This window comes from Cucumis melo, chromosome 1 (assembly GCF_025177605.1).
Source record: "Cucumis melo cultivar AY chromosome 1, USDA_Cmelo_AY_1.0, whole genome shotgun sequence".
Classification (NCBI taxonomy): Eukaryota; Viridiplantae; Streptophyta; class Magnoliopsida; order Cucurbitales; family Cucurbitaceae; genus Cucumis; species Cucumis melo.
In genome coordinates, this window is record NC_066857.1 from 17,448,016 (window position 1) to 17,462,441 (window position 14,426).

The 14,426-nt window shown below is 32.6% G+C and overlaps 2 protein-coding genes and 1 long non-coding RNA gene across 3 annotated transcripts; 1 reads left to right on the top strand and 2 right to left on the bottom strand.

The window, feature by feature from the left end:
• Positions 1-7,136: 7,136 nt before the first annotated feature.
• Positions 7,137-10,412, bottom strand: LOC103490416 (uncharacterized; the record flags this gene model as incomplete). Its single annotated transcript, XM_051082160.1, has 5 exons — positions 7,137-7,342; positions 8,011-8,099; positions 8,296-8,474; positions 8,974-9,090; positions 9,822-10,412. Coding segments are annotated over 4 exons (903 nt in total), but the record flags the coding sequence as incomplete, so codon positions are not given.
• A 1,832-nt stretch (positions 10,413-12,244) lies between these two features.
• LOC127148464 (universal stress protein PHOS32-like) lies at positions 12,245-12,808 on the bottom strand. Its single transcript, XM_051082161.1, has one exon. The coding sequence runs from the start codon at positions 12,806-12,808 to the stop codon at positions 12,245-12,247; it is 564 nt and encodes a 187-aa protein (XP_050938118.1).
• Positions 12,809-13,123: 315 nt separating this feature from the next.
• LOC127151299 (uncharacterized) lies at positions 13,124-14,064 on the top strand. The gene is made up of 2 exons (XR_007824165.1): positions 13,124-13,371; positions 13,676-14,064. It is a non-coding gene; the product is annotated as an uncharacterized LOC127151299 (long non-coding RNA).
• Positions 14,065-14,426: the final 362 nt, after the last annotated feature.

Sequence of the window (14,426 nt, forward strand, 5' to 3'; positions counted from 1 at the left end):
TAGGTCTTGGGGTACGGTACCACCCTCTTATTGGCCTGAGAGAGATTCGATTTATAGGTTGTACCTTAAACCAATTAATTGTTTAATAGTGGATTAGTGGGACTTAGGAATCAAGAAGTAATCTTAGGGATAAAACATTTTTTTTGACCAAACCGAGGTTACGAACAACTTGTGAAGAATTAATTTATTAATCATGGTTATATCAGATGAACACAAATATATTTGTAGTGAGGGGAGCACAACTACGAGACTTTAGTGGAATAATCAGTTAGTTAATGAATGTTGATTAGCTCAGTCTAAAAGGGTTTAGTTATTTAACTTGGATCGTTGGAGCCCATGATCTAAAGATCTATCAGGTTCTCCTCCTAACTCATATGGAATAAACTTAGAATAGTATGTTGAAGTAATTCGAATTGTTCGAATTAGGTAAGGAATGAGAGAAACCGACAAATATATGTGATATAACGATCAAGTTTTAGTTTAAAAATAGAGCTTTATGTTTATATTTGGTTAAAAAACCAAGAATTTGAACAAATATTCATATCTGGAAGCTTGAAAATAATGAAAATAGTCAAATTTGTAAAAAGTCAAAGGGTTAACTTTTGACCAGCTATAGATTTAAATGTGATTTGAATTTCAAAAAAGTGAATGCGTATTCAAGCTTGGAATGGTGAATTTTTAAAAAAGTTTGACTTTGACTTGAATGATGAAATAACCACTTTACCCTTTGACAAGTTAGTGAGAAAACCCAACATTTTGTTGGATAATCCTACTAACTCTTATTGCGCTATGTGAAGACTCATGGTGATGACACCTAGCCCACTAAGAAACCGTGCATTTTTACATTTAATTCTACTAACTCTTTAATTGGCTAAATACAAAGTTCATGGTGATGACACTAAGCCCTTTAAGAGTTAATAGAATGTGAGGTGTTGGATTTTGCTAAGTTTAAACATGTATTTTATCTATTTAAAGGGTGAATTTTTAAATGGGAAGAATTTCGACTCTTAAAATTATTAATCACCAAATAATTTTTCTAAACCATTCGTATTCCTCCCCGTTTCCAACTTTCTCAAATTTACATAATTATAAAAATAATAATAGCCATATAATTTTGAGGATTTGATACATTTATATTGAGTTTAGCTTTTAACATTTTTATAATATAAAAGGTGGGAAAGACCCACACTTTAGGATGAGTCTTGCCATTTGATTTGATTTTCTTTTTTCGACCCAATCCTTGAGCACATCTTTGATTGTGACATCGTGCTCATCAAAACGTGTGTGTATACTTAAGTATGTGTGTCTACCTCTCCCTACCAAAACAATATTCTCAATAGTGTGAAGAGTCAATTTTATTTTATAACCCTAAAAATTAAAAGTATATAAATAATATAATTTCATTTTAACTTCGAGACTTGTTTCTATTTGATTTTTTTTTAATTTTTGAATTTTAACAAGGGTAGACTCATGATTGAAAGGTTCAAGTCCTATATATTTGATATAAAATTACATAATACTGATAGTTCATTACTACAAAAACAGACTCTTTTGACGGTTCTAAACTGTCAAGAATCATTATTCTTGACGGTTTTAAAACTGTTGTTGAAGCCAGTGTCAAGAAAGTCAAAGTTTTTGACAGTTGAAAAAAATGTTAAGAATAGTGAACGTCGACAGTTTATAACCGTTAAGTATACATATTTTCATGACAGTTTAAAACTGTTAAAAGTAAGTGTTCATGAAAGTTTATAACTGTCAAGAATATGAGTATCCATGACAAAAACCGTCAAGAATATGAACATTTATGACATTTAATAACCGTCAAGAAAATGATTGTTTATGACATTTAAAAACCGTCATGAATGCAATTGTCTATGACATTTTAAAACCATCAAACATTTTTCTATTTTTTTTAATTGTAATTCAATTATATTTTTGTTCTTGTATTATGCTCCCATTGGTCTTATATAGTGGTTCAACAATTGTTCCATAAATAAATATAAATGACAATATTCATCAAATATAAAACCTTTCACCATATAATTTCCAAAACTAAACAAATATTCATATCATTTACAAAACCAATATAAACAATTCCATCAAATTTCTAAGAATTCAACTCAACATCCTCTAATTAACTAACTTAGCCCAAAAGTATATCATCTTTATATGTAAAGTTTCAGAATGGTAACCACAACAAAGTTTTAGAATAATTCAACTCTTATGAATAATTCACTTATCAACCCCCCAACTCATATGAACAATTCAACTCTTATGAACAATTCAGCTACCAACAAAGTTTCAAAATTGTTACTACAACAAAGCCTCAAAAGTATATCAATCAACCCCCATCCATATGAACAATTTAAAAAATTAGCCACAATAAAAAGTTTCCTACTTCAGAATCACAAATAAGTTGCAATCATATGTACGAACCCAAAAAATTAGCCAACTCAACTCGTACCTCATCTAACTCAGCCTGTGAATATGATTTTTGTGTATCAATCTGTAAACATGCAAAATAAATGAATTAGTATTCATGAAAATTATTATACCCACAAAAGAAATAGTTTGATGTATAACATACCGAATCCGAGATGACAATGCTTCCCCTATTTACAATTTCTCTCGTAAACTTCATGACATAGTATCCACACTCGGTGCTCCCGACTTGTAGTGGACACTATAAAAACAACAGATTAGAATAACGACTAATCCTAATTGCTAGTAGTCTATAAAATACAATGAGTTTAAATATTTATATTTGCCTTTAATGTTCGCCATAAAGTTTATTTCCTGCTTTTATTAATGTTCTTTTGCAAGTGGAACATCACTATTGCTTTGTTTTGCCAAGATAAGATTGCACATATTTTAGAATATTGTACATGCATTAGAATTAACAGTACTACATGATATAGAAGGTTACGTGTCGATTACATATCTTGTAGTTGATTTGGATGTTGTCCTTAGCGAGTCAAGGTAAAACATTGTATCCTCATATGCATTTATGCCAATTAGTGCCCAATGGCCCCTAATTATACAAAAATATAAGTACTATTTTATTGTCAATGCAATTGATAAACTAACTTAACTTACCAAGGATTAAAAGGAGCAAGAACTACTTGGTTTTCTTTTGACACCATCAATCTACTACACAAGTTTCAAATTCGAGATTCGTATGTGTTTCTACAAAAACAGAGATGAAATTGTGTACTAGAAGAGATGAGGGACGGATCTACAAAAACATATCGCACATTTTCTTTTGAACTAAGAACAGATGAATACAAGTACCTGTAAAATATATAAACTCGTAAACGAGATATATAAATTTAGATGCAAAGAAATGAAATTGACTTACATCATATAGGCCACCAATGTAAACGTTTTGACTTCGTTCATGTTACAAAGGTTAATGATATCCTCTCGAAGCACATAACTCTTTCGACTAATACCAAAAATGTCAGCAGGTAATGGAAAACTGATGCTGAAATCTCTCCATTACCTTATCAGCATATCTGAGAATAGACTTCAACGTTATTGGCAAAGTTGATGTTGACTCACATACAACTTTTCTTTCTGTAGGCATTTTTATTAAGCCTCTCTCATAATTCAAGAACATCCACATTCAGTAAGATCTACATATTATACGTTCCAGTTTAAAAGTGGATTACGTACCTTGAAGATGTAAAACTCTACTTCATTGACATTCATGTTCATCTACACCACCTCCTTTTCTTTCATTTTCATTCTCTTTTGGTTTGTCCATCGATTCCACTTCTATTCTCTTACTCTTCTCTTTCATAAGCTTTTTCAATTCAATCCTCTCTAACATTATTGGCCTTGAACAACTCCCTTGTGCAAACAATGGTGTAGACAAGTTTGAGTGAATTTGTGCCTCTAATTCACTAACTCGCCTTCGGAGTTCTTCATTTTCAAGTAGAATAATGTTTGCCTCATCTTTTGATGTTTTCTTAACTGAATGAAAGTACGTTGTCGGAGTAATATATCCTCCAACCCCACACACACGACCATTGTGCTCTTTTGTACCCAATGTTTGGGTTAACACATCATTCGAGTAGTGTCCGTTCACTGACGATGATTTTGTATTCATTGAGATCTCATCCTAAAAAGATAGTAAAATTAATGTAAGTTATAGAAATGTTTATGTAATAGATAATTGAAATGTGTAATTTACAAGTAATGACTTACTATTTTATGGACGACTTGCTGAACGTCGTTGTTGTTGTACTCTCCTTGTTTGTTAACTCGAGCTTTCTTCCACATTTTAGCTCGATCAAAATCAACTTCATTTGAATCCTCCTTCTACATTTGAAAACATGGAAATGAAGAGAACTTAACCCATTATTGATGTAGACAAGAACATATACATCAATAAACATGGTGTAGACAAGAACATATACATCGATAAAGAAAAAACAAATAAAAAGTACACTTTAGTGACAATGAAGAACAACACAACTAATAATAGACTTATCAAGTGGTAAAAAATTTAGATCTCTTAAATCTTTATAGTTCATAATCATTCAAATTAAATATAATGGCTAGAACTTTTGATACTGTGCTTAAGACCCCTAATATTTGATATCTTAAAGTTTAAATGAACATAGAACTACTATAATCAAATACTTATATAGGTGTTTTTTTATGTTCTGATTTAAATTAAGCAGATCACAGAGGTAATTTCTAAGTTCATAGAGTCATATTTAACGTGCAAGCTGCCATTAGAGAAGTATGGGCTAAAACCCGAGCATTCATTTGAAAAGATTATGCATCTTGCCAAATGACTATTATGCCAAAGAGTTTCTTTAAGGAAGAAGATAAAGGGAAGATAGGGTTTAAAAGGACAAGAAATGCAATTTTCAATTGATTAACGATGCAAAACTCATATCACACATGTACTAAAGTGCAGAACTCATATCAACTTCATAAAAAACTTCATCGTACATGCTTCCTCAATTTTTCTCCATTTTCAGCACAACATCAAGCATCCTTAAACATCTAAACATCTAAACATACTGCATAAACATAAACATCTAAACAAATGTAGGAGGTAGTTGTATTCGAAAATCCAAATTTGATGAAATTTTTCACACCCAACTCATATTCTTTGGATAATCTACTTTTGTGCATCCATGGTTTGTCCATAATTGTAAATATAGTGACAAATAAAATAAATTGAATTAGTTGAAAAAGTCTTGTTGAGATTATTAAAAGAGAAAACAAATATGGAGATTGCACAAACATTCGCGTAATAAGACTAAATTTCCACCCAACTAACCAAGTAAAGAAAATAAATTCCTAGACAACATTAGGTTTCTTTAAGCCTCCATCACAAATTTTTCCCCCAAGAAAACAAATAAAGAAAATAAGGAAACATAGCAACAAAAGCTTCCATTTCATCCCTTTTCTTAACAACACTAATCTCCATTACAACATCGCGATTTCTAATATCAGTCAAAGAAAAAACATATGGTGATTCAAATGACACAATCTCCACTTTCTTTGGTTTTCCAAATCCAAAATCAGCATCATAAACTCCAAATCTCATCCAAACCACAGTAACGAATAAAAGCAAAAATAAATTCCAAAGATCAACAAAAAAAAAAACCCTTCCTAAGATAACCACCAAGGACACTAAATTCAACTACAAATAATCACAACTAAACTAAGAACGGATTGCTTGAACAAAAGCTCAATGAATCCATTACTTTAACATGAATGAACAAAAGCCTCAGTAACAAACAGAAGCAAAATTAAATTCCATAGTTAATCTTTATGTGGCGTTTGGAGAATGTCAACAAGAAATTTGAGATCGAATATCAATCTATCACCATATATCAGAAGCTATAAAGTTTTTCTACTCTTCTAAATCAATTGTTTCACACGATGAGTGATAAAAAAACCTAAAAAAGAACAAAAAGATGTTAAAGTATCAGAAAGAGAGTTATAAAAGCAAAAAAGACTGAAAAATTGAAAAACCTGAAGAAGAACAATGCTGGACAAGACGTTCGACGACGGAACAACGTTCGACAGCGTTCGAGCGATGTTCGACGATGTTCGAGTGACGTTTGGTGATGTTCGACTAAAGAAGAACGCTTGACCAAGCTGAAGAAGAACGCTTAGAACAACGACGATGGAGCGACCTTGACCAAGCTGAAGAAGAACAACGCTCGACGACAGAGCGACATTTAACGAATGACGTTCGAAAGATGGAGCGATAGCCGACGAGTTCACAACAACACACACGAAGAAAGTGAAGAAAAAATTGGGGGAGTCACGCACGAGAAGTTTGGAAATTTTGGAAAATTTTGATCAATTTAGGTTATGAAATATTTAATAAAAATAATATTTTATCTAAAAATTACTTAGTAATTCTTCACATTTTTAAAACGTTAAGAAATTTTGAAAATAACTCCCTTCCCTTTTTAAAACGCCAAAAATTTAATTTATATAACTTGACATTTCTAAAACGTCAAGAAAAAAATACATATTATTACTTGACGTTTACAAAACGTCAAGAATGTTGAATTTATAAATATTCACTACAAGAAATCTGAAATCGACATTAAAGGCCTTTAATGTCACTTGACGACCGACATCTTTGCGAGCGTTATTAAATGGCTTTAATGTCGGTTGGGCTTTAATGTCGGTTTATAACCGACATTAAAGATGTCTTTAATGTCGGTTATAAACCGACATTAAAGGCCTCCAATGTCGGTTATAAACTGACATCTTTGAAGGTGTTATTGAAGGCCTTTAATGTCGGTTCATCTTTAATGTCGGTGGATAACCGACATTAAATATGTCTTTAGTGTCGCTTATGATACATCTTTAATGTCGTTTTTCCACCGACATTAAAGATGTCTTTAATTTTTTTTAACCGACATTAAAGCTGTCTTTAATGTCGTTTTGAAACCAACATTAACGATGTCTTTAATGTCGTTTTTTCAAATTTATTTTTATTAAATCCTTTCATTATTGTCCATTTTGTATGACACCAAATAGTTAAAAATGAAATCTTTTACTTGTACATATACAAAATGGAATCTTAATAATGTGTACATTTATATACAACTTGGCTCCAAACACAAAGAAATTATGAAGCTTAATTATTACACTGTGATCATCCTTTGGAAATAAAGAAAGAAAGAAAGAAAAAGAATATATTGAGAGAGCAATAACTAAAACTGCAACTAATAGTAAACTAGAACGCTTCACAAATGACCAACTTCAAGATCTTGTCACAAAGATGAGGGTCTAGCTAATTGTACTCACTTGCAACCATTTCTTCTATTGCAGTCATTTGTTTAGTGATAGCTCCCTGTAAAAGACATCAAGATGGTTCAATTAAGTAACAATGTTATGACCTAGTTGCTAGTAGAAATACTCACATTTGATTACTAATTAATAAAGTAAAGGGTTGGTTACCAAACATAACTTTTATTGCGCAATGTGGAAGGGTCTGAGGGTGGTTAGATGGATCGATGACAGCAATCGGAATATGCAAAAGAACCCAAAACTATTTTTTTTGAAGGAAATTAAAAACATGAGTTAGCATAAATATTTCCATAATTCAGTGATGACAACACCTTGAGATTGGAAAATGACCAACATCAAAGAGATGCTAATTAATTACCAGAACGAAATTGTTTGATAGAAGCCCTATCAACTTAGAGAAAATAAGGAACGGTGAGAATTAGCCATTCACAAAGGCAGTGTTTTGAAAAGCCCTCTTGGACGGATCTAGCACCTTCCCTTGGAAAGGCACACTCTATGCCTAAATGAAAAATCAAGTTTACTAAGCCTAAATGAAAAATATACTTTGCGGGTTTTTTGCTTCCATATTTTAACTTCACCGATGCTTTCTCTGTTTAATGTAATATTTTTAGAAAAAAGAAAAAGAAAATCGGCAGCCCTTGCGCCTTGTACATTTAAAAACACTTCACCAATTTTTTTTTAGAAAAAAGAAGATAAGCACTTAAAACTTACTGATGCTTGACAAAGTTGACTCTAACACCAGGTAGCTTGGAGTATCCAGGCTAAATAGTCTCATTTGGAGTGCCTAGGGTTCTAAAAATCTGTCAAGTCATACCAACAAGAAGAAAAAGAAAAAGAAGCAGCTCGTTATTATAATACAAGAGTTTTTTTAAAACATAAACATAAACATAAGAAAGCTTCCCTCCAGATGGGCAGCTATCCTGCATTTGCTCTCCAATTTATCCAAATGTTTGTACTCATCAGACAATAAATGAATGTCAAAACAAAGTAAGGCACCTGGGACACTTTTTGGTAAGTAAATCTTTGAACACCCTTTGCTCGACATGACATCCAGACAAGTTGGTCGTGTAACAGTCACTAACTAAAACATTTTCTAAGAGGACAACTAGCATCCAAAAAGCATCTTCTTCTGTTTTCATCACGAGCAATAACAATGCAGCAACATAGTTTAAGCCCTGCACCAAAACTGGATTAATTTCGAAGTCTGCTAAAAATTACAGGTCTAATTCAACGCTACAAAAGGGCCAATAACAACGTATGTGATAACTATATCTTCTACTAATAGCAAATAGAAATCGTTTCCAGACTCTCAAACAATATTCTAGAGCAACAAAAGGATGAAGAGGACGGAAGAAGGAGAGAGAGAGAGAGAGAGAGAGAGAGAGAGAGAGAGAGAGAGAGAGAGAGAGAGAGAGAGAGAGAGAGAGAGAGAGAGAGAGAGAGAGAGAGAGAGAGAGAGAGAGAGAGAGAGAGAGAGAGAGAGAGAGAGATGAATTAAGAATGGATAGAACACTACAGCAACTGATGAGAAACAGAGTTGAATTCCAGTTTTAGACTGAGAAGAAATAATTTGGAATGTAAAATTAAAGTAAATGGGGAAAAACCTGTCCCAAAATTTTACTCAGTTACTGAGCAATTGCTATGTTCGAGAAAAGGAGAAGAAAAAAAACCCACCTGACAGTATCCAACATCAGAGTCACGAAAGGAATACCCAACAAGAACACGTCGAAGAGCAGCGTGACCCTCTGGAGTGTCTAACCAAGGATGACCAGGAAAAGTACGGGGCAAGTCCTGCATGTGTATAAGAAGACAATAGAACAAGCTGAAGAGAATATAAGCAACATAAGAGAGGAACCTCCATTCATATATACTAAGAGAGAAATTATTCTAGATACCATCTGCACATAAGGTTTTCCAATGATTGTACCCATTATAAATGAACGAAGGATAAACTAAATCACAATGAGAACATGCATCTTATGGTTACAAGAACAAATGAATAACACAAAGAAATAGAAACACACACACTGAAACTATGCATCACAAAAATAGCAACCAAGAAAAGTTACTAACATACAACTTATTACCATCCAAATATTATGAGAGTCAATCACAATCAAGATCATTAACGCTAAATCTGTATCACATCCACCTAAGGAGCAATTTTATCTCCAGATCCCATCTGCACCATTTATTGTCTCATCAAGTTTAGCATATTAAGTAGATAAAAAACAATTGAGGTCCCTTAACAACTCAAATATTTAATCGAAAGCTAAATCACAAAAAGATGCACCCCTCCCTTGTGGTCAAGATGAAATGCAATTCTGAAATTCATGGTCAGTAAGAATCAAAAACTCAAACAATCAAAGCATACAATATCGTTATGAGAACCTATAAACAAGATTACGCAACAAACATGGATTGGCTAATGGATGAGATTCAAACTTCTAAAAGGAAGAACCGAATTGAAGTTGCAAAGTGCATAGTGATCCAAAATCAAGGATCATTGAAAAAGAACATACATGATCAATCTGCCTAGTGGCCGGCGTGACTTTCCCTTCAACAGCCTTGGTCAAATCATTGTAATAGCTATCACGAACAGTGGATTTCTTCTTGGCAGCTCCAGATAAGGAGAACCAAACCTTGGGACGAAGAACAGGTGGGATACCTTTCCTAATCAACTTCTTCAAAGTGATAGCATTAGCAAGCGTTGATAGTTTGAGGGAGAATTTGAGAGCGATCCCTTCAGAAACAGAGGGTTCTAAGTACCAATTAGCGCCTTTGCTAGCCTCCAAAGCCCACCAAACACGACCCTGTTGCCTAACCTTTTCCCCAACTTCATTCAATATATTAACATCGTCCACATTGCCTTCCACTGTAAACCCATATAGATCTTGAAACTTAACTGTAATATTTTCCCTTCTCGCATGGATACTCGGCCTTAGAATTGGAATATGAGCTTGAGACCGAACTCGAGTACCTGCGTATGGAGACCGATTTCTTGTGCTTGAGATCTGAGGAAGGCAACGACGGAGGCGTAATCGAGATCTGGATGTGCGGTTTTGATTCTGGGGTAGCGTTGAAAGTGAGAGACCGGAGAATCTTGATTGAATTCATCATCAACGTACTACGAATGGCTGAAAGAGAGAGAAAATGAAAGGAGAAGAAGATAAAGAGTAACTGAAAAGAAGCGATAGTGAAGACGGAAGTTTGACATGGGCTGTGCCGGTGGTTGTGGTGGTCAAATAGTTCAAGTAAGTGGCAGAGCCGGTCGAAAAATGATGAGATTGAGCAGCTATCGAAGAAGAGAGGGAAGAAAGTGATGAGATTGAGAAGGGTGAAAGAAATTTGAGAAAGATGAAAAATAGTGTGTGGGAGGGTTTGAGAAAAGAGTAAAGTAAGAGAGAGAAAGTTTAATTTTTACAAAATTAAAAAATAAAAATAAAAATAAAATAAAAATGGACTTTAATGTCAGTTCTAAAAAAGCAGGGTGTTTAATGTCGGTTTTAAACCGACATTAAAGATATTAATGTCGATTTTAAACCGACATTAAAGATATTAATGTCGATTTTAAACCGACATTAAAGCTCTATCTTTAATGTCGGTTTAAAACCGACATTAAACATCCGCCTTTTGAAAAACGACATTAAAGTCCATTTTTCATTTTTTTCACCCGACATTAAAGACTAGATTTCTTCTAGTGATTCTTGACGTTTTAGAAAACGTAAAAAATGTAATAGATAATCCTTGACATTTTTAAAATGTCAAGAAAAAATACATATTACACGTTTAAAAAAAAAGCTGAAAATTGACCTTCCATTAAACTTCTTGAAGATTTCTCCTTCCAATCACCCATTTCTTGACAGTTTCAAAAAACGCCAAGAAATAAAATCTATAACCATGAATAAAAATCTTTTTTCTCGGAGTGGTTACGTTAGAGTATCGTTTAATATTTTCACTTAAATCTATGAGAATATGAATTAAAAAGAAATAGAATCTAATTTTATTGGATGATGGGTCAAACTTCACATTCCAAAAAGGAAATCCACATAAATTGTGACAAAAGTCCTAATCACAATTGGGAAAAACACCATCAATAATTCTGAGAGCTAAAGGACAAATTGGACCTTTTGAAGCCCAAAGATATTGATAAGTTTTCACACAATAAAGATAGAGATATAATATAGTTTAAATTAGATATAAGAAAATAAAATATTATGTTGTTAAATGATATTCTTGCTATGTTCCAATGCTTCCTCACATGGGATGCTGATGTTATGAATCAACAAACTTCCAAACATAAAAATTAGTAACATACTTATCTATCGGAATCTGAGTATAGCTAGGTTCATAGTTAAATTATTTATTCTGTTTCTTGTATATTGTTAAACTATACAAAATATATAACATTATGTGTTGCTATGGTTAGAATTATTCCAGATGCCAAATAAAGAACCATTAGAATGATTTGGTTTTTTATTTATTTTTAGATTGACTTTGAAAAGAAAATAAATTTAATATTATTACTTATAATATTGTATCTAACCCCTTTAAATCTAAATCATTCCATTTTCAAGTTTACAACTGGTGATTAATTATTTTGGATTCCAATTTCGAAAAAGGAGCCAGTGGAATTATTTTGAACATAGACAAATTCAAGAATTTCACTCATACATACATATTACATACATGTGTAGTTCTCATTCTAAATTAAAAGAAAAACAAATAAATAAATTAAGACCAAATCTTTAAATTATTAAATCTCTCTTGAATAATATATCTTTTTGAATTCGTGTATATGTTCATATACGTTGTTATAAATGATCGACACATAAATAAATTGGAATTATTTTTAATAAATATGAAAAAAAAAGAGATATTAAGTTTGAGAAAATAAAAATAAAATTGGAAATCATATAATAAAACAAAATTAGGAACATGTAATTCAAAATAATGTTATTGTTCCTTGAGGGTGAGGAGGATGTCTGGCGAGAACGATCTGGCAGCCGTAAGAAGGACAATGGCGAGAGCAGAAAAGCGCAACACTCCCCATTCTACACATGGAAATTTGTGTGCTAAACATGGAGCTATGCCCCTGAAATCCCAACACAACGAAATTGATCCCCAATCTATTAATCTCCCAAGCTAATCTCTCCTTCACCTCACTATCTTTAACCACGTGCATCACAAACTCTATTTTCGCCTCAATTAAATATTTCGCCAATTCATTCATCTTCCTCTTCGTCACGTCGTCCCAATGTTTTTCTTCTTCTGCATCTTCTTGTTGTTTGGTTGGAGGATCAGTAGTAGTACTACTACTAGTGGACGACGACGACGACTGAGCTCCAATGATATTTCCCCGGTCCATTATTATTCCATGATTAAAATCTGTAGGGCTAACTGGTTGTTGCTGCACGTGAATAAGAAACACTTGATCTCTTGGAGTGATAATGGCGCAAGTGGTGAAACGGACAATAACCTCACTCCAATCGCTCAAATCAACAGCCATTCCAATCTTCCAAGCAGGCCTCCCCGGTTGCATTTTTTCCTTCTTTTTCGATAATGAATTATATATGTGTACGTATAATACCATATTTATTTATATATATAGCCGCCTCTACTTAACACTATATTTTATTCTTCAAAAATCTGAACTAACTGCAACTGATAACCTAAAAATATATTTTAGAAGAACAGATTCTAGCTAATATGTTGGTTGTTGCTGATTCTTTTGCTAACTGCCAACCGTGATTTATGCACCAAAACTAAAGATTTGGACTTTTTAAAATCCATCGCTTACTAATGAAATTAATGAGTGGATGATTGATAATGAATGAACTACCGGCGGAATGTGTTGGTCGGATTTTGGCCTTTACGTCGTTGAAAGATGTTTGTAGATTGGCTGGAGTTTCGTCGATGTTCAGATCAGCGGCTGATTCAGATTTTGTGTGGAAGAATTTTGTGCCGGTGAATTACAAAGAGATTATTATTACATCATCTGCTTCCTCCTTCTGTTCGTTTCTAAATTTGCTGTTGAAGAAGCCTCTCTATATAGGCACAGGAAACACCTCGGTAATCTTCTTCTTCTTCTTCTTCTTCTTCTCTTATTGAGTTATTGGTTAGCTAATTTAACTGAATCTTAGAAAAAAAAAAAAAAAAAAAACAGGGTCTTATTTTGGATAAACAAAGTGAGAGATTAAGTTACGTGATTGGAGCAAATGAGTTGAAATGTATGGATGTTAGAGGAAGATTAGAATACATTTCCCACTTCCAATCTAGGTTGTCTTCTTCCCCAACTCCTGAAAAACTGTTGTTGTTACGTTTTATACAAATATATATATATGTAGTATATATGAATGAAAATATATTGATACAGGTTTAGGGAATTGGCAAAGGTAGAGTATGATTGTGGATTAGCAATTGAAGGAAGAATAGAGGTGAAGAACTTGAATCCAGAAGCGCATTATTCAGTTTATATGGTATTCGGGAGTAGTAGTGAGGAATCATTGAAATACAAGAGATTTGTTGTGTTGGAAATGGAAGAAGGGAAGATGATGCGTGTGGGTGAATCTCTTAAACAAAGAAGGAGAGAAGATGGTTGGTTTGAGATTTTAATGGGTGGGTTCTGCATACGAAGAGATAATGCTTTTATTCATTTCTTTGTTGGAGAAGATAAATACCCTTTAACTGCTGGTTGCTTTACCATCCGATCAATTCACCTTAGATTAACTTAATTATTATAATTATTTCATTTACATTTTATAATGCCTTTAATTTTATTTTTTAACTATTTGGTTTAAATCTTACTTCTATTCTAACTAATTACTAATTACCGATTTTTCAAACTTTAATTAAAATATTAATTATATTTAATTTAATAATGAAACTTTAAGAATTTTATAATCTCATCTACTCATCCCATCCTTATAATTATATTTCTGAATTTCTTTTTCATGTTTCCCACTATTTTTGTTTGAATCAATTAATGTCAAGTTTGTTATGTACTTAATGAGAGAAGAAGAGACACTTTATGTATAAATGATTCCTATTACACGTTTTAGGTTATATATTTTATTATAATTAAAAATGGTAAAGAATTTTTATTATTACAAGTTTTCCTTTTTATT